Source organism: Rousettus aegyptiacus, unplaced genomic scaffold (assembly GCF_014176215.1).
Source record: "Rousettus aegyptiacus isolate mRouAeg1 unplaced genomic scaffold, mRouAeg1.p scaffold_m13_p_10, whole genome shotgun sequence".
Lineage (NCBI taxonomy): Eukaryota > Metazoa > Chordata > Mammalia > Chiroptera > Pteropodidae > Rousettus > Rousettus aegyptiacus.
Window position 1 is genome coordinate 73,423,005 of NW_023416285.1, and position 25,576 is coordinate 73,448,580.

Consider the following 25,576-nt stretch of genomic DNA (forward strand, 5'->3'; position numbering starts at 1 on the left):
TTTAATAATTGTTGGTTTATTTTCAAATTTACTGATTTTTTCTTCCAACATTTACAACCACAGGTACAGCCTGAAAAATGTAAAGTTACAGAGAGTGGGAGATGATCTCTGTGGCATAACTCTGTATTTCTCACCTTTTTAAAACTATAATTTACATATAGTAAAGTGCAAACCTCAAGTGTAACATTTTATTAATTTATATGTGTATACACACATAACTCTTATCCAGATCATGATATAGAACATTTCTGGTACCCCATCAGGCTGCCTTATCTTCCCTCTGTAGAGATAGACACTATCCTGATCTCTTGTCAGTGCACATTAGTTTTGCCGTCAAATTTCATGTAAATGGAATCACGCAGTATATATACTCTTATGTCTAACCGTTTTGCTAAATATTATGTCTGAGATTTATCTATATTGTTAGCAGTAATTCTTTTTAATTGTATGAATATCCCCAAATTTATCCATTGTTGGTAGATACTTGGATTAATAGTTTTTTTGCTTTTATGAATAATACGTCTTTGAACAGTGTACATGCTTTTTGTTAGATGATAAGAATTCATTTGTCTTGGATACATATCCGAGGTCGGTAGACTTTTTATGTGATGAGCAAGTTAGTAAGTATTTTGTACCTGTGGGTCAAGAGGATACTGTATTTATACAACAAGAGAATAAATTTCCACAAAATTTATGACAAAATTCAAAAAATAATAGTTCAGTACATTTTTTGTAACAGGTCTACTAATGAGAAGAACAGGATTCGGAGAGAGTAGAACTAACATTTTGCTTAATTGGGGTTCAAAATTCATGTTCCCTATCACAAATTGATTTCAATTTTCTTAATGCTGATCTGTAATGAAATTTTGTATATTTCATTTGAAAAATCTTTTTCACACAGATATTCCCAAATATTGGTATCACTTCATAGCATGTGATTGTAATTGACATGGGAGGTATTTATAGAATTCTTTTATATTCTTCTCTCCATAATTGCCTTTTAGCATGTTATTTCATTTCAGATTAATTGGTTCAAGTTGAAGGGTTAGGTGGAAGCTCCCCAAATGCAGTTTGAATTGGACTTTGAAATGTGGAAATTTCCTGTGTGTTCATTGAGTTCCTAAAAATGCTGCAGGAATTGTAGTTTGAGTTTGGAGATGGAGTTCTCAATTTTATTATAGTTTTGCAGCACAGAACAAAGGAGCTTGACATTTCTTGTCAGTTGAAATGTTTGCAGTTGAAATGACTTTACTGACTGCAGTGTGTAAGTTTTACATATAAGTACAAGTTTCACATAAAAGTGCTTAACAGCCTGTAGTTACAGCTTGAATTAATTGAGAAACATTACCAAGTCTGCAGCCAAAGTTACTTTTTAAAGCCAGTCAGTGTTTTTAAATACTAACAACAAATACTGTCAATTAGAGGATGTTGAGTGCTGAAAGATACTAAAGACAACTGGAGTGACTGGCTGGAATAGGAAGGAAAACAATCAGAAATTCCCTTGCCCTCCTCTTGCCCTCGAAATACTTTGCTTCCTGTCAAAGAAGTCTGGGCAATGCATTTTCAGTAATCCCAGTCTCAAAATCAGAGAACAGAATATGGAAGAGTGGATTTGGAGTTGAGAGACCCTATGTAAGTAATTAGCATATCATTCTACAGACTGATATTTGAACTTCAAAGAACAAGAACAATTATTTCATGTTTTCATCTAACAGGGTACAACTATTCTTTTAAAAATAAGGATGCTCTCACTTCTTTCTGAATAGTGTAGGTTGTCACAGAATCTAATCTCTAGGTGACAGCATATCTAGTTCTGGGTGATGTTAATTGTTTTTTAGTTAAAACACTTCCACCTGAATAGTCTAATGCAGGGATTAGCAAACTGTGTGGCCTATGAGCCAAATCTGGCTTGTTGCTTTGTTTTTATAGGCTTGGAAGCAGAGAATGGTTTTTACATTATAAGTGGATCAAAAAATAATATTTCATGACACCTGAAAATTATATGGAATTCAAATTTCAAAGGCTATCAGTAAAGTTTATTGGAACATAACCATGCTTATTCATTTACATATTATCTGTGGCTGCTTTCATGCTGTCATAGCAGTTAAGTAATTATAATGGAGACTTTATGGCCTGTACAACCTAAAATATTGACTTTTTTGTCCATCACAGAAGTTTGCCAACCCCTAAACACATAAATTAGAAGCTACCATTGACAGTTCTTATCAAAAATAAGAGAAACGGAAAAATAAATACCCCAGCACACAGATGTTAACAAGCAGGGACAAGAAAATTGTGTACTGCATACAGCCCTCATTTTTGTACTAGTCATAGGGCCCTAATTAACTTCTTTCTTCCACAACCCATTCTGTTTCTTTTGCCTTCACTTAGTACTTCAGCTGGTTTTTATTTTGTTTTTAACTTGATAGGTTGCACTTAAAAATGTTATTCCCAAGAGATCTGGAACCAATAGGGATTCTAACTTTATTAGGACACTGTAGTTTCTTATGAACTTTTAATATTGTATACAGACATCCTAAGTGCCTTAGCTATTGTCAAGAGCGTAGTGCCAGTTCATAACAGGATAGATGCAAAAATTGAGAATAAATGTTAAGAAACATTGATAGGTAGTTTGGCATCACTGCAACATATAAGTGCATTGTTGTATATTTTACAGTTTTGTTGGAATTTTTTTAAAACCCACAACTGATTCTTCACCACTAGTGGCTTGAGAAACATTGTCCTAGCCCATTTGCTGAGTTCCAGACATATTCCTTCTTACCTCTATTGCATAGTAGCATCCTAGTTTTCCCATATTAGTTGGGATTAGTCACACCAGCCACTACAGTAAACCCCTTCTTTACCTGTTGTTTCAGTGGTTTGAATAGCCCAAAATGGTTAGGTGACAATCTCAACTTCAGTGGAATTATTGTGTCCTATACTAGAAACATTCTTAGCAACCCAAACCTCTAAACCAGTAGACCAAAAGTTTTAGGATAGAAGCAAAAATTCTTGGAGTAGGGTATTCAACATAATAGAGAGAGTTGGTGCTCTAATTTCCACCCTTCAATTTCCAGACCAATGTACTGTAGAAGAAGTAGCAGAATTTATTGATCACAAATTTAGAGCATATGTCACAGCCTGTAAAATAGAACCTCACCCTTTTGGGGCATTGTTTTAAGTTATAAACAGCAAGCTATTTCACTATACATTTAAGCTAACTATTAATGAGTGATAGGGTAGGTAAACCAATCAGTTCTATGCGTATAAACCCACTACAAAGAAAAATATTACCAATTAAATTATGATCTGGTTATTTTAATGCTTAGAAATCTTTATACTTATTGGAAGACCTCATTCATGTAGATAACTTATTTAGACAATTTTTTTTTGTATTTTTATATACATAAATGAAAATAAAATTCTAATAAGTTGGCTGTAATTCCTGAAAATCTCCATATTCAGAGTTTGATCCTCCTACTCCTAATCTTATTTTTGACGAGGTATTAATATTTGTTTTTTTCCACAATGTCATTGTTATCAAAAGTATTGTGATGCAAATAATCTTTAAAGAGTGCTCCGCTGTTGTTTCTGAGATGTTCTTCCAAGTTATTAATACATAACACTGCAAGATTTGGTGTTGGTGCTTTCTAGATATTATCAGCATAAGGTTTTCAAACTGAAGTTTGTAGAAGTGCGAGTAGCAACAATTCTCTTACAGTTACTTCTGGCTTTCACTTCTTGTAAGACCACTGATTTTAAGAGAGACATCTCAGTATCAGACATATGGGTCTTAGAATTAATAAAATATGGTAATTTTTATTTAGCATAGACTCTTGTATGCCAGATACTGGATTGGGAACCTTGTGTCTATTATCTCTAAGTATCAATCTTTTAAGGTTAGATTATTTGTTTTATAGTCATAAAAATACAAAGTAATTTATTCAGATTATATATCCATTAAGAGGTAGAATAGAATTCACAATAAGTACAAATAAATAAACCTAAATAAATCCAAATTTTAATTTGTGTTCTTTTTGTGCTGTGAGGAGATCAGTTTTAGAGATCAGAGCAGAATGAATTAGTATGTTCATCAGTCTTTGGCATTGCTGGCCAGGTGAATTCAGAAGAAATCTCTCTGGATTGGAGATTGAAAATCAAGAGTTACTAAAGACCCTGTGTATGTGTATGTGGCATGGGGAGGGGGAGATATTGTTAGGGAATGATTGAAGTGGCTACACTTGGATGTGGGCTGACGGAGCTACCTAAGGCACGAGGGTATGATTGAAGATAGAGTATTAATGAAGATTTCATATTGAAGGCAAAGAGTAAATTCAGTAAGGAAAAAATTGTAGAGTTAAGGATACTGGAGGTGAACAATTTTTAATGAGGTTCCAGGTGTGACTCAAGTAGGATAAAGATGAAAAACATTAATGAGATAAGTTGGTGAGAAGTGTTTTTAATAATTATGCCAATAACAGATGTAAACCAGGGCTGTGAAGCAAATTGAGGCATATGGTCATTCTAAATAAAGAATTATAACGCCAGGATATTAATTGGGTCTTTGATTAGAGTGCATTGTAAATTTTAATTCTTAGTCTGGGAATTCCGAACTGAGAATCTAAAAATTTATGTCTGAATACTGGGTCATCTACTTACCAACAGTGTAACCTTTGTAAAATCTTTTCACTGAAGTAAACTTTTTTCTTCTATTAAAAATAGGTAATATTTAGTCTTTTTCCCTCTCCCACAGTCATTGTTAAGGGTTATATACTACACACACTATAAGCTAAAGGTAAAGCACAAAACTAAGCTTTAGTTTTGTGATCTTAAAAATCTATCTGATAATTTTCTGGGCCTTTTTCACTTTTTAAAAGGAATGGTCTCTACCTTGCAGATGATTTTCCTGTGTTTGAGCCTTTGTGGAGTCCCTTAATTTCCTCTTTTTTTTTTTTTTTTTTTTTGCTCCCACCCCTGTTTGCCTAGAACTTGGGACAAGAGTAATATATACTATATAGATCTAGTAATATATATTAGATCAGTGGTCCCCAACGTTTTTGGCACCAGAGACTGGCGCTTCTATAAGAATCTAATGCCTGATGATCTGAGGTAGAGCTGAGGCGGTGATGCTAGCACTAGCCCGTGGCTGCAAATACAGATGAAGCCTTGCGCACTGGCCCACTCACCTCCCGCTGTACAGCCTGTCTCCTAACAGGCCATGGGCGGGTACTGGTCTGCGGCCTGGGGATTGAGGACCCCTGCTATAGATGTCAATCCCAGTGGTTATATAGAAAAATCCATTTGGCTTACTTGCTCTAGGACAACTGTGTCTTCTCTTTCCTGATGTTGGAAAGTGGCTTATGAATCACAGTTTTGTCAGTTGAACCCTTTTCATTACCTTAAAGGGACCTTACCATTTAAAAGTATATTGTTATGGAAAGATAGAAGGATTTTCAGAGGTCTCTCAAGTTCATTTTTATTCATCTGTATTTCCTTTTAACTCAGTTCACATACATACAGTTCACCTATTTAAAGTGTATAATCAATGGTTTTACTATATTCACAGATATGTGCAACCATCACCACAGTCAATTTTAAAGCAATTTCATCACCTCAGAAAGAAACATTGCACCATTTAGCACTCACTCCCACATGCCCTTCCAGCCCTAAGCGATCACTAATTTACTTTCTGTCTCTATATTTCCCGGATCCAGACAGTTCATATATTTGGAATCATGTAATGTGGTCTTTCATTACTGATTTCTTTAACTTAGCATAATCTTTTCAAGATTGATCTGTTTCGTGGTATCAGTACTTCATTGTTTTTTATAGCCAAATAATATTCCATTGTATGAATTATCAAATTTTGTTTATCCATTCGTCAAATGATAGCCGTTTGGGCTGATTTTACTTTTTGGCTATTAGGAATAATACTTCCATAATCATTCGTGTACAAGTTTATCTGTGGAAGTACATTTTTACTACTTTTGCCTATAGGAGTGAAATTGTTGAGTCACAGGTAACTCTGTGTTGTCATTTAGTGGACTGACAAACTTTTCCAAAGTGTGTACACCATTTTATATTTTCACCAGTAGTGTGTGAAGGTTCTAATTTTTTCCCATCCTTGACAATAATTGACAATTATCAGACTTTCTGATTCTAGCCAACCTGGTACATGTGAAGTAGGATATAAAGTCATCTTGATGACTGATGACGTCAAATATTTTTTCATAAGCTTATTAGCCATTTGTATATCTTCTTTGGAGAAATATGTATTCTTATCTCTTGCCCATTTTTAAATTGGGTTGTCCTTTGGTTATTGAATTATAGAAGTTTTTTATATACTGGATACATGTTTCTTATCAGTATATGATTTGCAGAAACTTTCTTCTGTGGGTTGCCTTTTAATTTTCTTGGTAATTTCCTTTAAAGTACAAATGTTGTTCATTTTGATGAAGTCCAGTTTGTTTTTTCTTGTCAAATATTTTGGTGTCATATCTGAGAAATCATTGCCTAAACTAAGGTTACAAAGATTTATGCCTATTTTCTTCAAAGAGTTTTAAGTTTTAGCTCTTATATTTAGGTCTTTGATCTATTTTGAACAAATTGATTTTTAAAAAAAATTGAAATTGATCAAGAATTGTTAATTTTTTGTATGGTGTAAGGGTCCAAGTTTGTTCTTTTCCATATGGATATCCAGTTGTCCCAGCACCATTTATTGTAAAGTCCGTTCTTTGCCTAGCACCATTTATTGAAAAGGCTATTCTTTCCCCATTATTTGACTTTGGCACCCTTGTCAGAAATTGGCTGTCAGTGTATAGGTTTATTTCTGTACTCTTAATTCTATTCCATTGATTTGAACGTCTGTCCTTGTGCCAGTACCACACAGTTTCCCTACCACCCAGTTTTATTGAGATATTACTGACGTACAGCATTGTATAAGTTTGAGGTGTACCATACGATGACTTGACTTGTGTATATTGAGAAATGATTACCACAATAAATTTAATGTCCATCATCTTGTATAGATTTTTTTTATTTATTTTTTTGTGATGAGAACTTTATACACCATCTTATTACTGTTGCTTTGTAGTAAATTTTGAAAATCAGTAAATGTGAATCCCACTTTTTTCTTTTTCAGGATTGTTTTAGCTGTTTCATTTGAATTTTAGAATCAGCATGTCAGTTTCTGCAGGGAAGTCAGCTTGATTTCTGATGAGAATTACATTGACTGTGTATATCAGATTGGAGACTGTTGCCGTCTTAGTGCTGTCTTCCTGTCTCTGAAGATGGGATATTTCTCTGTTAATTTAGATCTTCTTTGATTTCTTTCAATGATGTTTTGTAGTTTTCAGAGTATAAATTTTACACTTATTTTGTTAAATTTGTTTCTAATTTATTCTTATGTTATTGTAAATGGAATTATTTTAATTTCATTTTCAGATTGTTTATTCCAAGTATTAGGAATTTGATTGAATTTTGTATATTGATCTTTTATCCTGTAACTTTGCTGAACTTATTAATTATAATTGTTTTAATGGATTCATTAGGAGGAGTTTTTATGTGCAAGAACATGTAATCTGTGAATAGAGATAATCTTTTTATGTCTTTATATACCCTTTATGTCTTTATATGCCCTTTATGTCTTTATATGCCCAACTGCCCTGGCTAGAACCTTCAGTAATACTTTAAATCAAAGTGTTGAAAGCAGATAGCCTTGTCTTGTTCCTAATCTTAGTGGAAAAGTATTCAATTTTATACCATTAAGTATGATGTTAGCTGTGGATTTTTCACAAATGCCTTTTATCACGTTGAGGAATTTCCCTTCTATTCCTAGTTTCTTGAATATTTTTATCATCATAAGGTATTGGATTTCTGCATCTGTTAAGGTCATGTGATTTTTGTTTTTTCTGTTAATGTGTATTACATTAATCGATTTTTAATGTTAAACCAACCTTGCATTCCTGGCATAAATCCCCTTGGTCATAGTGTATAAATCTTTTTCTGTCACTGGATTTGGTTTGCTAGTATTTTGTTGAAGATTTTTGTATCCATATACATAAGAGATGTTGGTCTGTATTTTTCTTGTGATAGCTTAGTCTAGTTTTGGAATAAGGTTAATACCTCATAAAATAAATTGGAAGTGTTTCACCATCTTTAATTTTTTGGAAGAGTTTGAGAAAAATTGGTTTTCTTAAAATGTTCAGTAGAATTCAGCAGCAAAGTCTAATTAAATCTGGGCCTGGACTTTTCTTTGTGTGTATTTTTTCTTTATAATCCTTTTTATAGCCCTCTTTCATTTCTGAATCTAGCGATTTTAGTCCTCTCTTTTTTCTTGGTCAAGCTAACTAAAGACTTGTTAATTTTGTTGATAATTTCAAGAAACTGGTTTTTGGTTTTCCCTTTCTCTAGCAGACTTCAAGTTTTTCTGGCAACTGATTTACTGATTTTCTGGCAACTGTCTACTCTTTCACAACATCCCCTTTTCATTTTGCCTCTAGGGAATATCCCTGTACTTATTATTGTTTATTCTCTGACTCTCGCTACTTGTACCATAAGTACACACATATATATACTTGTCTGCCTGAACCCCATTTTTCCTTCTTCTGAATTTTAATTTATTTAATCTTAAGAAAAACTAGACGCTTTTCATTGCATTTTTGAGGGAAAAAAACACCTGAAATAATAATTGATCATTTTAAGAGTAGGGCAAATGATCCACTTTTATAAAGGAAAAAGAAAGCTAGCAAACTTGAATTAAATATTAAAGGCATCTATTAAGCTGCCGTGTGCTCCCATCTAAATTCTCTACCATGGTCTTTACCTAACTACCTGTGAGAAAAGTAAGTAGGCTTTTTTATTTGGCCTAGGAACTTGACAATTTAATAGTTATAGCACTGTAACATATTGTATGCTCTTTATATATTTTATTTTTTACTAGTCATTTTGAATTACTGCTCATCCTATGATACTACACTATATTAATATATAGGTTAAGAGTGGTAAGAAGGTAAGAATAATTATCATACTGCCCGGATTTGAATTTTTATGCCTGTGAACAAACTACTTAGCCTCAGTTTTCTCACCTGTTAAATGGCAACGTTAATAATCCTCCCACAAGGAATCATTGTATTAAATTTTGAGTTATTAGTATGTTAAATTACTTAAAATATGCCTCGCCCATAGCAAGAACTCAATAAATGATAGCTGTTTGTACTATTACAAATACTTCACATATAAAAAATATGCTTTCTGAATTGAGAATTTTCTGTGCAATAATTAATTGGTTTGCGCCTTGTTGCCTTCACTTGCTCTGTTCTACTTCATTAGTACCCAAATTAGAGAGCATGTAAGCTTATGTTAAAACCAAAAATCAAAACCTCTCAAGCCTCAATACGAATGTTAGGTTGACTGCTCATAATATTTTAGCACCATATGAATTTCTCTTGAAGCTAAAAATAGCTTCTATCATGACTCTGTTATATTCACTATCTAGGTTATTTTTAGAATCCTAATAGTACTGGGAATCTTGAAGGAAGAATAAATGAGTAAAACACTTCCTCCAATTTAGAAATTTTCAGGAATCATTAAAGGTGTAGTTTTGTAGCATATGCTTATTAATTGATTTGGGGCTGATAGAATAAGCCTTTAGAATGGAATTGGGTTTGGAGTTCAGGAAGAAGGTAGTTAACGTGTGTAGCATCTAACTTTTCTGTACCACATAATTTAGATATGAAATAATAACCTTGTCTCATTAAAGAATACTAACCTTGATCAAATATGTTAATAGCAAAACATTTTCAAGTAGTCTCTAGTGGTTTATTAGAAAAAAAGGTTATCGTTTTTTCCCAAAGAATAACTTAATTTGTTGAAATTCAATGAAATAGCTGTACTAATACTTGTTCGTTGTTTGTGTTTTTTTTTTCTGTCCACATGCAGAGTTTCTTTGTTTCTTTTTGAAAATTATAAATACTTAATTTATTTAAACCAGAAAAACAAACACAGTTTACCCATTTCTCCCACCCCTCACCCTCTGTCTCTGGCAACCACCAATGTATCTATAGCTGCATTGTTTTTGTTTGTGGGTTTTTTTTTTTTTTAAAAAGATTACACATATAAGATTATATAGTATTTGTCTTTCTCTGGCATATTTCACTGAGCATAATGACCTCGAGCTCCATCCATGTAATTGCAAGTGGCAAGAGTTTATTATTTTTTGTGACTGAATAACAATTCATTATGTGTGTGTGTGTGTGTGTGTGTGTGTGTGTACACACATATATACTACAACTTCTTTATCCATTTATCTATCAATGGTTACTTAGGTTGTTTCCATATCTTGGGTGTTGCAAATAATGTTACAGTGAACATGGGTTAGTGTTTTTGTTTTCAGATAAATACCTAGAAGTAGAATTGCTGGATCATATGGTAGTTCTATTTCAATTTTTTGTTTTATCTTAATATTAGCACTTAGTATTAAAATGTGTATTTATCGCATAGCTATTGACAAATTAGAATTTCAGAGAGAGATTTCTTTCTCAGACTTGGTCAACCACTGAAATCTAGAGCATGTCAAAAAATTAATGTTTTATTTCTGCAGAAAACATTATCCACTTATATCTCACTTTATAAAGGCAGGTAAAATTTTAGTACGTTTGAGGTGAAAAATTGTAGCTAGGGGTAGATGCAGTTCTAGGACATATTCACATATGTCCTAGAGCTTTCTCTGAGTTCTTTTTTCTTTGCAAAGCTGTGAAAATGGCTCACGATGTTTTAATAAATCCAATTCGATTAGAGAGTTGAAAATTATAACATTTTATATTTGCATATAATATATATACCTATAAATTGATACATGTATATTGATACATGAAAGTAAGATGAAATTATATATTGATGATAATGTTTTAAATGTTATACTAGGCAGTGGGAAATCATTGTTTGAATTAGAGTAACGTTAAAATAGATGTGTTTTAAGACTAACTCAGAAGTATTGTGTTTGATTTTGAGAATTGAGGAGACTAAAATCAGGTGTGATGTAAGAAGAGCCTAAACTAGATGTGATAGCAATAAAACATAAGTTTTATTAACTATATTCAGTATAAATTAGCAGTCTGGATTCTTAAGAATACTGAATTTTTCTTAAAAGGAATTTGCAATCTAGTTGCAATGAAAAGACATGATAATAACATGATGAATTTGCCAGTAAGTTGCTTGATCTTTGAGCTTTTAGTCCAAAAGTTGCTCTAAACTATCGAATTCCAAAATAGGAAGTGTGTTAAGTAGACTTTAAAATTTTGTACTTCTAATGGCTTCTGTGTGAACTGCGCTGCTTCCTTGCATACTTTACTCAGGTTTCACCTCAACTGTACATTAAATAAAAGAATTTATGTTACAAATAATTATATGAACTAGAAAGAAGTATATTTTGGCAAATAGTGCTCATTCTAATCTGGCAGCCCATGTATATACTAATGAACCACCATTTAACTCCAAAATTTACATATTTCACCCTGAGGGGTGGAGTTTTGTTGTTGTTGAAAGATAAGTATACATGTAGAGATTGTCTGAACTAGTCATTTATTTTATAATTCAACAAATCAGGCCTTCAGATTACTGTAGTCTTGACTGACTACAATCTTATGAGAGATTGCAAGCTAAAACCACCATAGCTAAGCCACTCTCCAATTCCTGATCCACAGAAACTGTGGTAGATAAATGTTTATTGTTGTTTTAAGGCACTTTATTTTGTTACATAGCAATAGATGACAAATACGCATCTTCCATCTTTTCAACTGACAAGAAAACACTTCTTGATGACTCCCATTTCCTGTATAATAAAATTGAAAACTCCTTAGTTATGGCATTTAGGAGTACAATTTGCCCGTTTCACTTCATCTCTCACTACTACCACTACTACCCTTCACCCTCCTCCCATTCCAGCCCCCCCCCCCCACACACACACATAGAATTTGCTCTGCTTCAGAATAGTTGGTAAGATATCTCTAATGACTTGAAAATCTTTCTGAGTTAGCTTTGATGGATCCATCAACCTGTGAGTGAGACATTTCTTTATTGGCTATATATTGACTGAAGAGGTATTTTCATGACATGCAAATCTGACCATATGCTGTTGCTCAAAACAATTTAATGGCGCATTCTTGCCTTTAAGATACAAACCAAATATCTACGACTTGCATGCTCCTTTGACTTGTCAACTTGCATGAAGATTTAAAGTGATCCTTAGTTTACTCATCTTTAAATATGAGTTTTGATATTTTGTTAGTTAAGGTTGGATGAATTATATCTGTGGAGAAGAGATCTGTATAATTTCAGGCGGCCTGGCTACTCCTACCAAATTGAATGTTATAATTATCTTTGATCTCTTCACAACTTCTATTTTGATTCTCTGCTTCTTGAAGAATTCTCTTCTGTATCATTCGTAATTCCAACTAGATAACGTTCTACAAAAATGTTAAGAGATAACCAAGATATAAGATTTAATAGTTATTAACTCTCACAGAGATGTTTGTACTTTAGAAGTAGACTCAAATTGACTATGACTAAATCAAGGTATAAAGCTGCAACAGCATAATGGCAGAGAGGGGCTTGATATTTTGATATTTTGAGCAGAGTAGCTAGTACTATACATATTTACATGTAGTTATCTTATTTGGGGCTTTTACCAGTGAAGTTAGCTAGCATTGGGTATTTCTTTGTGTGTGAGAAGGTTTTTGATTTCAGATTCAGTTTCTTTTCATGTGACAGGTCCCCTCCCCACAATATATTATTATTAGGATGTGTAATAATGTTCTCTTTTTCATTCCTGATAGTTATAATTTGTGACTTCCCTCTCTTCTTTATTTATTCCTAGTAGAGACATGTCGGTTTTATTAGTCTTTTCAACAATTGATATTTGGCATTGTTGGGAGTGTTTTTGTATGTTTACTTTCCAATTAATTGATGTCTCCTTGATTCTCCCTTCGATTATTTTCACTTTCTATTTATTTTTTTCATTTTTTTAAATGGAAATATAGTCCACTAATTTTTCATTCCTTCTTTTGTAGTATGTACATTTAAGATTGTAAATTTCCCTTGAGCACCGCTTTACCTGTGCACTACTCCCACAAATATCAGTAGTTTATATTTTCATGACCATTTAGTTCAGAGTATTTTCTAAATTGTATTAGTATTCCTTCTTCAATAAGCTGAACTTCACTAAATGTTTAAGGAAAAATAAAATCGGTGTTACTACAAACTTTCCATAAAATAAAAAAAAGGGGGGATCACTTCCCGATTTGTTTCAAGCCATTGTAACCTCAGTACTAAAAGTGATAAGGTTGTCTTTAAAGAAGTTATAGGTCAATTATTTTCATTAATATTAATGCAAAAATTGAAACAGTATAATAGCAAATCATATCTAGCAATATACAAAAGTGTTATGACATAGTTGGCTTTATTTTTGGAATACAAACTTGGACTAGATTTAGATTTTATGAATGGAAACTTAGGTTAAAATTGGGAAATCAGTCAGTGGGATTTACTCTGTTGTCAGAATTAGGAAAATCTGATCAATAGCTGTTGAAAAACATTTGATAAAACTCAATACTTATGGTAAAAAGTCTTGGCAAAATAGAAGTACAAATTTAGTATTTCACAATGGTAACTGGTTAGGTAAAGTGTGATTTATGTAAAGATTTTGAAGGCATGAGGAAATGATCATGATGTGATAAACGAATAGAGAATTATAGTATGGTTATTTGCATATTTATAGAGAAAACAGCAACGTAAAATAAACAAAAATTTAAACAGTGGTTATTTTCTGAGGTTGAGAAATTAGAATTTTAAAGACTATATATTTTTGCATTTTAGAGTAATTCTAAAGTGTGCATTTGCTAATTTTGTAACCATAAATAACAACTGAGGTTATTTTATAATTAAAGGTTTTAATAAGAAATACAATATATAAAAATATTTAAACTTTCTGTTGTGAATTGCAAAACTATTAAAGTGTGAAATGATAATAGCAATTTAAGGAACCTAAATTAAGGCAGCTTTGATAATAAAATAGAAAAGAAACATAGTTGGTGTTGTAAAACATCAAATGAATTTGGTTGTGTATATGAGGCCAAGAACTTTTTTAAATGAATAGTGAGTATTAAGTTTTTCATAAATATAATGCAAGTGCAGATAATGTGCTTATAATCCAAAAGTTGATACTTGTTCGTGATCATGATCTTTACCCAGATTCTTAATTGTAGATTTATAAATCTGGTTGTGAATCCTGGTAGTAATTGATTACTAGCTTGTGTTGTAATGATAATTTTTAAAAAATATATCCTCTCTTGATTTCTGATTATCAGGAGTTGACTATATTTTTCTTTTGTATGTTTTTACAGATGATAGTAAAAACTTTTATGGATATGGATCAGGACTCAGAAGATGAAAAACAGCAGTATCTCCCACTAGCCTTGCATCTTGCATCTGAATTTTTCCTCAGGAATCCCAATAAAGATGTGCGTCTCCTTGTAGCATGTTGTTTGGCTGACATCTTTCGAATCTATGCTCCAGAAGCTCCATATACTTCACACGATAAACTTAAGGTAAATACAATCTTCACCCAGTTGGTTTACTATTATAGTTTATCTTATAATGTTATGTTCCTATCCTAGGAACGTAACTTTGATATTACTCATCTTATCATTAGAAGATTGTATCATAAGTTGCAAAACTATTTATTATTAATTTTCATTGAATATCCAAAAAAAAGATTATATTTTTATGAGGCATTAAATGGTACAGGTCAAAGCTAATCTCTGTCTGCTCGTATCTAACCTTCAGGATAACCTATCACAAAACCCAGATAGCTGAATTGAAGAAATAGTGTATTAATGACACCTTTTTAAACAGTAGTATAACAATTTACATGGACTGCTTTCTTTTAGTAATCTTAAAATGAGTTTATCCCTTGTTAGTATTATTTTGAGTTTAAGCTTCTAAAGAAAGCTTATTAATAAATGAAGCACGATCATCATGAAAAGTAAAACTTTTGGGCCAGTCTATTATTGCTTTTGTTCCACAGAACTTTGATGTCATACTTTAAATTCAAAACTACGTACTGAAAATTAACTATTTACATGTAAGAAATAGTAATAAAAAGACTCACGTCCAGGTCTTCAAAATGAAAATGATTGTTTACCGTGATACATGATAAAGGTAGTAAAATGCAAGTTCTGTAGTAAAGAGTAACAAGATAGAGAGCCTATGGTTCTGTCAGAATGAGAAAGCCTAAAGATTTGCAGCAGTAATGGCCTTTATTTTTACTTCTAAAAGATTTGATTTTATATGATTTGCCCTTTCCCAGTTATTTTGAATAATAAATTAGGCCAGTCATTTCAGTCATTTGGCAAAGGTAGAATTTTCTTTTATTGTAGTTTGTAATGGGGTGTGTGTGTGTGTACACAAATAGGCTATTATTGTATTGTGAAAGAATGATAAATATTTATATCTAAATATATTTTATCATTTTTTTTAACAGGACATATTTTTGTTTATTACCAGACAATTAAAAGGTTTGGAAGATACGAAGAGTCCGCAGTTTAATAGATACTTTTATTTATTAGAGGTAAAAAAAAAAAAAAAAAAAAAGAAATTTATTTAAAAAAATCATCCTATTTCACATAGTAAAAAATTCTTAATAATAGCTTTAAAATGTAAACTGCATTTTGTTTTATGTAAAGCTCATTTAATAAAATATATTTTATATATACATACTATATATATATTTTGTGCTCCTTATATCCTGAAAGATAAGTATTCCACTGAAAAAAAACTGTTATATTATTTGAAACTTTATTTTCATCCTTCTATTTTTATTCTTATTGAAAAAAGAGATCAAGTTGAATTCATTTTCACTGCCTCTTATATTTTGTATGTATACATGCCTACCAGCCTCTAACAATTTAGTATTTTTTAGTTAGAGAAGGTTAATACCAACAGATAAGTCTTTTTACAGGTTAGAGTACATAACAATAATTGTAATTTTGTATGTTGGACTTTGAAAAGCTTTAAATAGATTACTAATTTTAAAATTTAGTTTTATTAATAATTTGCATTTGTGTAACTATTTTGTGTGTATAAATAATAATTTTTATTTATTTATTTAAGAATTTAGCTTGGGTTAAGTCATATAACATCTGCTTTGAATTGGAAGATTGCAATGAAATTTTTATTCAACTTTTTAGGACTCTCTTCTCAGTGATCAAGTAAGTTATTTTTGAAGCATTTCTCTCTTCTTGCTGTGCATTTTGAAGTAATGTGTACTGTGCATATACACTAAGATTTTTTGGAGTTATAAGGAAATAAGTTAGAAGACTTACCATGAAGAGGAAAATAAATAAAAATTCTGTTTATGAAAGCTGCCTTTGCCCTTATACTACCATTTTAAATTATGATATCAATTGTATTGATTGACTCTTGTAAAGCAAATGGTATGAGAACTTGTAAAGAAGTACTAAATACTGAGGTGGAAATTATAAGTATTGTAAGTACCATTAGTGAATGCTGGGAGGTATAATAGCTCAGTTATTAACCACATAGACTTTGATATGTTCTCGTTTAAGAGCTAGGAAAAAAATCTTGAAGATTAATCTTTATAGAAATAGGAAAACTAATGCACAAAGAAGGTGTGGTCACTTGCCCAAGGACAGATTGCTGAACAGGAGAGACCAAACTCTGATTTCAGTCCACTGTTTTGTTTTGTTTTTGTGTGTAGTAAACCAAACATTGGTATGAGATGTGTTCTGCAGAATTACATTATATACAAACATAATATAGCTCACATAAATTGTATATTTTCTAGTAGCCACATTAAGAAAGATAAAAAAGAAACAAATGAAATTTATTTAAATAATATACCTTATTTATCCCACTGTCTCCAAAAGACTATTATGTCAACATGTAGCTCTATCTATACTTCAAGCATTCAATAGCCAAATGGCTATTGGCTAATGGCTTCCATATTAGACAGTACATTTCTAGAGTTTTTTATAAATTTTTTTATGAATACTATATCATGTTTTCCTTTTCCTTAGATGGAATGGCAGAAAGATAATTTATTCTGGAATAAACAGGAAAGGGCTGGGCTTTACCTAGTCTAGAAAAAGAAGCTTATAAAGAGACTGCATGAGAGAAAATTTCCTATGGCAACTAACTGAAAGCCTTTAAATAAATGATAAGCTATATATAAACTTTACCTTATGTATTAGCTTTTGCTGCATAACAAAACAATACAAAACTTCATAGCTTTAAAACAACCACTGTTTTAGTCATGATTCTGCTTGACAGTCCTTTTGTCTAGGCTGGACTTCTTCCTAAATATTTGCAGTCTTTGGGCAGGACATCTGGCAGTTGGCTGAGGTAATAAGACAACTCAGTCACATGTCTGTCTCTAATCATCCAGTAGGCTAACTCAGGCCTCTTTGTACACTAACCTGGGTTTCAGAAGTAGCAAGAAAGGGCAAACCCTACCACATAAGCACTTTTTAAACCTCTGTTTATTTCATGTTGACTTAGATTTCATTGGCCAAGCAAGGCACAAGGCAAGCCCAGATTCAAAGGTTGGTTAGATAAATCCATATCTTGAGTGGAGAAGCAGCATTTTAAAGGCATGTGCATTCTGAGAACAATTTGTGGCCATCATTTGCATTCTACCACAGTTTTAAAACTTTTCTAAAAATTACCATCACCAAAAAATTTTTAAAAACTCCTGAAATTGTCATCATTCTGCCCCTTTTGTGACCTTACCTATCCACTTAAGTCCACTTCCCGCTCTGCAATTATAATTATTTTCTATCACAATTACTTACACATACATGCACCTTTCTTTGATCCTGTTAATATTTTTGTTTCCTGAATCTAAAGATCTAAGTTTATTATTGACCTAATTACTAATTAAAGTAGTTCACATTGAGGTATGAATGAATAAAAGACTTGCCTTTGAAAGAGGAGCTTATTGATTTGTATTTAATGACACATTTACCATATATGTGGTATTCTTCATTCATTTGCATAGGTAAAGATTTCTATCTGGTGTTATTTTATTTAAGTCCAAAGGACTTTCTTTAATATTCTTTGTAGTTCATGTCTGCTGCTGATAGAATTTTTTCAGCTTTTGTATGTCTGAAAAAGTCTGTTCCACCTACATTTTTTGAAAGTTATTTTCATGGTACGAGTTCTAGGTTAATAGGCTTTTTTCTTTTTTTTTCTCTTTAAGTGCTTTTAAAGATGTCACTCCATCTTTTTCTGATTCGCATCGTTTCTAAAGAGAAGTTTTTACATTTTTAATCTTTGTTCCTCTATACATTATCTTTTTTTTTTTTCTCTACCCACTTTTAAGATTTTTCTCCTTATTAGTAGTTTTAAGCACTCTAAATATGATGTGCCATGGTGTTTTCTTTTTGTTTCCTGTGCTTGGGACTCTTTGAGCTTCTTGGGTATGTGGGTTTACCCATCTAATTACTAGATGCCCTGTAAATTATGAGATTTTCTACTGTAGTGGGAACATGCACTATCCTAAGGGCTGTGTGAATTTCAGGGATTATTCCCTCTTTTCCTTTCACGTAGTGCCTTCCCCTGACTCAAGAAAACCATTAGGCTCTGCCAGGGTCTTCCCTTCCCACCTTGGTCTGGAAATTTATCAAGCAGTAATCTGGGGAAAATTGTAGGGTTCATCTCATTTGTTTTTTCTTCTCATGATGTCCAGTGTCTGAAAACTGTTGTTTCATATCTTTTGTCCAGTTTTTAGTTGCTGCTTTGGGTAGGAAGGTAAATTCTTATTGCATCTGGCCTGGGAACTGTGGAAATCATTTTTATCTGTTTTCATCTCTCCACTTCATTCCTTTCCTATCCCCAAGTATACATGGATCTGAGAGTGAGATATTCTCTTCAGGTTTTTTTGGTTTTTGTTTTTTTTCTTTGTATCAAGCTGAATACCTCTATTCTTCACCCCCTACACACACACACACACACACACACACACACCCACACACACACACCCCACCCCACCCCACCCACCCCGCCCTCGCTTCCAGCACAGTCTTGGCCTTTAGTAGTTATAGAAAACTAACAACATGACAGTTTTTCCACCAACTTTAAAAATTTTCATCTTTTGCATTTTACCACTAAGTGCCCAACAGGTCTATTATACATTATTTCAAGTTAATATTTTAAATTATAGATGAGAGATACATAAATGATATTCAAATTTATCTTGATTTAAACTTTCCTATATCTATAGTAGTATAACTAAATTATAAAATTACCCTTGATTTGTCTTTGCATATATATTCTAAGTGTGAAAATGGACAGATCAAGTCTTTTGTTAAGATGCAGTCATAAGGATAGAAGGCTAGATGTTCTACTAGTTATAACAGTTTTGTTAGCCAGTCTTTTTAGATAAGTTTGTATGAGTAGTAGACATCATTAGTAGGCCTACAGTTGACTGTTCATGGCTAAGGAAGCAGGACCAAAACTGATTCTTTATACCTTGTTGATTTTTTATTTGTTCGAAGTTTTTTGAGAGATATGAGGGTGACATTTTCAGAGCCTTCTAGTCATAAGTTCTGGTAAGCATTTTATATTAGACTTTTGATTTTCAGTATTGGTAAACTAAAACCTCTAGTGGCAAATAAATATGTATAGAAAAAATTACTTACTGGTTTAGGTTTTTTTGTGTGTTTATAGTTGTATCTTATTTTGGGGGAATGTATTAAGATCTAAAAGGATAAAAAGCATGAAATGTCTACATTATCTTGTCATTTTTTTATTTTCTTAAAAATTTATCATGTTTTATAATTAGGCCATGTAAGCAAAGGTGGTCTTTCTTTGAAGTTGACATTTTTGTTTGGTTGAATTTAACTTTCCATTTGTATCCTAATTGTTAGGGACTTAATTCATTTTAAAGGTCTTTGTTTTTATAAAATACCTTATAACATCTTAACAGCTATTATAATAATAACAGAAGAAGAAAGTTAATAGAGCGGCCAAAATTTATTTGCAGTTATTGGTATGGTTCTCTCAAATGAAAATTCTTATGTAGTTGTTTTAAACTGGAAAGTTTAATTTTCTTTTTGTAAGCTTGAATTTTTTTTCTTCTTCTTCTTTTTTTTTTTTAAGCAATAGCCACAATAAGAAGGTACAGATGCACATGTTAGATTTGATGAGTTCTATCATCATGGAAGGTGATGGAGTTACTCAAGAATTATTGGACTCTATTCTTATTAACCTCATTCCTGCACATAAGGTCTGTATATATGAAAATATTAAAGGTTAATATTTAAAGAGAGTACTACACATATGAAAAATTGTTTTTCACCATTTGTGATCCCATGTAATTATTCCTACTGTCATTACCCAGGCCCAAATAAAATGGAGAAACACACATCTGTCTTGTAGCTATTATTGTTTTTAGAAGATACATTGATAATATGTTAATATTGTGGAAGATTTTCGTTTTGTTAAATGCTTCCTATTTTCTGGCATACTAAAAATGTTTCATATTCGCCAGTCATATCTCATCTAGGAATTACAAGGGATTAGGGTATTGTCTTGGTTAGTTTTTAGTTTCTTTGGTTAGTTATTTTTTTGGGGAAAAGAAAATTATCTTCTTCTTTGTAACATAAATGTAAGCGTATAGGAATTTGGATTTCTTTGCAGAACTCATACCTTACATTTTTCTTAGGCATTTTCAGAAAAAATTCGTTAATTAACCTTAGTTTTTAACACATTAACTATGGTTAATGGGGGAAGGATGATTCAGAGCTGTGTATTTGCCCTTGGTTTTTTTTGTTTGTTTATTTCTCTCTACTAGGTTCTCCTAAGGAACTGAGGGATTTAGCTCCCTACAAGCTCTATCACTGTGCTGTACTCAGGCCTACCCCACTATTGATATTTACCCTCCTGGTCTTTTCCTCTAATGGTTCAGTGACGTATTATCAGATGTTAGATATAGTTAATTATAAATTCTTCCACTCTTGACTAAACATTGTTTGCATTTTATTAATTCAAATGAATTTGTAATTGGTCAAAATTTTGAGTGTGTGACAAAGGAGTAGTAAATGTCATGCAGAATAAGAGAAAAACTGAGAGGCAGATGTAGTTTATTTGGTGTTTATTTTTTAGTTATAGAATATTTTGGGAAATAGAAAGATTGCCTTAATTTTGATCTAATCTTATTCTTGCTTCAGCAGCGTATCTACTAAAATATTGAGCTGATATCCTTTTGCAAATGGAATAAAAGCTTGAAGCAAGGGTTAGAAAACTACAGCTTATGAACCAAATCTGGCCCATTGCTTATTTATGCCAATAAAGTTTTATTTGAACATAATTATGTCATTCATTTTTATTTTGTTTATGATTGCTTTTCACACTACAGCAGAGTTGTGTAGTTGAAGCAGTGACCATATGGCTCACAAAGCCTGAAATGTTTACCGTCTGTCTGTCTCTTTGCATCAAAAGTTTGCTGACTACTGACTTAGAGTTCAGGGTTTCCTAATCTCTTTTTGGGAGAGGTGCAAAATGATAGTGAATGAATTTCAGTTCGGTTTGAAACTTCAAAGTATAGCAATGTTAATAGGTACTCTTCAAAACAAGAATTCCAAAGAAAAGGTGGTACATATACATGATGGAATATTACTCAGCCATAAAAAAAAAAATTAAAAAAGAATGAAATCTTGCCATCTGCAACAACATGGATGGACCTAGAGGGTATTGTACTGAGTGGAGTAAGTCAGACAAAGACAAATACCTTGTGATTTTACTTACATGTGGAATCTAAAAATAAAAACAAAACAAAAACTCATACAGAGAACATTTCGAGGGTTGCCAGATAGAAGGGGGATTGAGGGTGGTGGTGAAAGAGGGCAAAGGATTAAGAAGTAGATTGGTAGTAAGTACAAAATTGTCATGGGGAAGTAAAGTATAGCATAAGGAATATATATAGTCAATAATATTGTAATAATTATGTATCATATCAGATGGGTACTAGATTTATAGGGATGATCACTTTGTAAATTATATAAATGTTTATTCACCATGTTGTATACATGAAACTAATATAATACTGTATCCCCACTGTAATTAAAAAAATAAAAACTTATTTAAAACAAAAATTCCATTTTCAGTGTTTTAGAAAGTTAAAATGCTTTTTTTACAGTCTTTCTCAGACCCTTAATATGTGATAATGCATAGGGAATCTTGAAGAGCGAACATAGTATTCAGCATTTAAAAAATATAATTGATAATTTTACTTGGAAAACTTTCCACTTTTATTTTCCTCAGAGCACACATTGATTAGACAATGAAATACTGAGATCATGAGTTGGGTGTATGTGTGTGTGTGTTTAGGATATATGGTGTAATTACCAGTTCAAATTGGTTAACAGACAAAGTCAAATAGCCTTAGATTTTGTGTTTAGTAAAACTAAACTTGATATAGAATGGGGCTTTTGGCTAACTAATGGCTTTTAGTTTTTGATTCATAGTTGCGCTCTTCCCAAATTCTGCCTTTAAGACCACTAGAAGGTGTTGAATGAAACCTTTAATGGGATTTTATACTATTTTTTTCTTCATATTTTGTATATTTGAAGACCGTAGTGTTCTGATGGTGCTATCTCATAAATTCACTAAATCATTTGTGACTTTGCATATTTTTATTGTATTTCAGAACTTAAATAAACAGTCCTTTGACCTCGCAAAAGTCCTGTTGAAAAGGACAGTCCAGACCATTGAGGCATGCATTGCCAATGTATGTATTTCTACCTATATTTATTCCATAATTGTGTAATTCTTAATCCACGTACTAATTTTTTAGAACCTTTCACATATAGGTTTATTTAGCCTATAAGGAGTTGCATCTATTTAGAACAAATAAATAAAAGAACTGATGTGTTCATATGTGACCAAATGTAGCATACCTTTATAAGTTTTATTGACATTATTTTTAAAAGGCACAAGATGGGTGATGTTATTTTATGAAAACTTGTCTGCAATTCATCTACTGCCTTTGTATTTATGTTTATCTTCTGGATATGCTGATCTTTTTCACTTTCTCCCCTCATCTTCATCTTCGGCTATCTGTATATTTTCCTCATGTCTCTAAGTCATTCTTTCGAACCTCTTTTTTCCTCCCTCTTAAATAGTTGTTATATAGTAATAAAAATACTTGTTTTTGCTTTACTGAAGTTTGGATTTTTTGCCCACTAAAAAAAACAATAATTTGGAACAAAAAAAAATCATTATAATTCTCCTCTTTAATTTAGCGATTTTCTCACATTCAAAACTTTTTTCGTATATTCTATATAAATTGTCTTAATTTATATATACCCATATTTTGACATTATCTTCTTATTTACAATAAGAATGACTATAAATGAACATTTGAATTGATACATACCCATAATTCACCAAACCATTTCCTTACTACCTTATATTTAGATTTTTTTCAGTGTTTTCCTTTAATAAGTACCTTTGTGAATGTAGTATTTACTGTTGAATTATTTTCCACATATAAAAACCCAAATGAAAGTATATTAAATGGTATGAACTGCTAGTATTTATATTACTAAGTTAATACTTAAACATGGTTTTCAAAAAAGGTTTCCTAAATAACACAAGAGTATGCAGTGAAAAATGTCTCTTCAACTCTGAATAATGATTCTAAAGTCTCATAAATAGCCATCATCAATAAATTTTCATATATATTCCAGAATTACTGTTCTAGTCTATGCTTATTCATGTGTGTGTATTTTTCAATTATAAGACTATTTTTCTTATTCTTTTCAAGGTCACCATAGTAAATATGGATATTTTTCTAACTTAATATATGTTGCTTTTTAAAAGAAATATTTCGTTTGATGATACTACCAGAAAAAGTATATGCTTTTATGAGTTGCATGCGGCTACCTCTTTAGCATTTTATTTTAATATTTTTTTCTAAGTATACCTCTGTGTGTTGGCAAGGTGTGGAGATGTCATTTAATTCATGCTCTTGATATTCTCTATTTCTTCCTAGCAGTCTTTTAAATTATCAGTTGACTTTTGTATCATCACTTTTTCCTTTTTATGTCCTCTGAGTCAAAATGTATTTGACTTCTTTTGAGTATTTAAAAAAAAAACTCATCTCCACCTTCAAATAGTCTTTATTACTAAAGTCATGGTAAAATTGGTCAGACAAAAATAAAAAAGATTAAGACTTTTAAGAATTTTCTCTGCTATAAGGAAATTTCTTTATAAAATTCCCTCTGATAAATTACAAAAACTGTTTAAATTGTTTTGATGAAAGTTAAGATTCCTAGAAATGTCATATAAATTTCAAAGAAAGCTAACTAACTCAGTTCTTTTTTCCTTTTCTTCCATATAGCATTCATAATTTGATATTTACAGGTTTATTTCATCTGTTTCAGTGACTATCATATGATATAGTAATAATTGAAATGTCTGTTCTGTTTCATCCCTTTCAATTGTATATGTAATATCTAATTGTTTTTTTAAACATGTGTTTATTAAACAACCTAAGTTTTTAAATGAAATGGATATTTTATTTTTGTTTTAATATCTCCTATAGTTTTTCAATCAAGTCCTGGTGCTGGGAAGATCGTCAGTAAGTGATTTGTCAGAACATGTATTTGATCTGATTCAGGAGCTTTTTGCTATAGATCCTCACTTATTATTATCTGTCATGCCACAGCTTGAATTCAAACTGAAGGTAGGACTGACTACAATTTTTAAGCCCTTTAAGCTTTAAGGGAAAATATATATATCACATAGTTATTCTTTAAAAGAATAAAATGTGAGTTCAATTTATCTTTTTATATTTAGTTAAGATACCCATTTTTGAATCATTTGAATAAAACAGTATCTCTTATTTGGGCGATAGGAGAATTTACATTGCAGAATTATAACTTATCTAATTGTTAAATATTGATATACACAGTGACACAAATAATAGATATGAAAAATAGTATTATTTCAGAAACTTATAATACATGTTGTTATTAAATGATATTTATTATTAGATATGTTTTAGAAGAACAAAAGATTTCAAACTGAGTACTCAAAGGGTCTTGATTACGACTATATGACCCTTTTGTGGTATAGGTCAAGGACAGAATCTTTACTATATGAGTTAGGAGTGTATTTTTTTTAATGGAGAATTCATAACTCCTCAAAAAATATGAAAAAGCTGATACTTGATCTCCTATCCCCACTGAACTGCAGAAGATAACACCTTATGGTTGCTTAATATTCTGGACTTTTTGAAAGGCTTTTTATATCCAGTATCTTATCTGATCATTAAATCAAACTATGATACAATTAGGACCAAAATCACAATTTTTATTTTTGGAGTGACAAACTTAAGATGAAATATTTTACTCAGTTACACAGAATCGAGGTTAGAACTTTGATTTTTAGACTCTTAAAACATGGACAGGTAATTACGAATTGTCCAAACTATCTTTATTACAAGCATTTGTTATTTAATATAAAGGACATTGTACCAGGCTTCTAAGGAACCCTG

At 31.6% G+C, this 25,576-nt stretch overlaps 1 protein-coding gene across 3 annotated transcripts in view; it reads left to right on the forward strand.

The window, feature by feature from the left end:
- Nucleotides 1–25,576, forward strand: part of PDS5A (PDS5 cohesin associated factor A) — a 109,831-nt gene that overhangs the window by 20,818 nt on the left and 63,437 nt on the right. For all 3 annotated transcript variants that reach the window (XM_016119948.2, XM_036228028.1, XM_036228027.1), the window contains exons 3-8: nucleotides 14,400–14,603; nucleotides 15,539–15,625; nucleotides 16,168–16,265; nucleotides 20,176–20,302; nucleotides 22,724–22,804; nucleotides 24,623–24,763. In XM_016119948.2, the coding sequence (XP_015975434.1) occupies nucleotides 14,400–14,603; nucleotides 15,539–15,625; nucleotides 16,168–16,265; nucleotides 20,176–20,302; nucleotides 22,724–22,804; nucleotides 24,623–24,763 (738 nt within the window). The remainder of the gene's footprint in view (nucleotides 1–14,399; nucleotides 14,604–15,538; nucleotides 15,626–16,167; nucleotides 16,266–20,175; nucleotides 20,303–22,723; nucleotides 22,805–24,622; nucleotides 24,764–25,576) is intronic.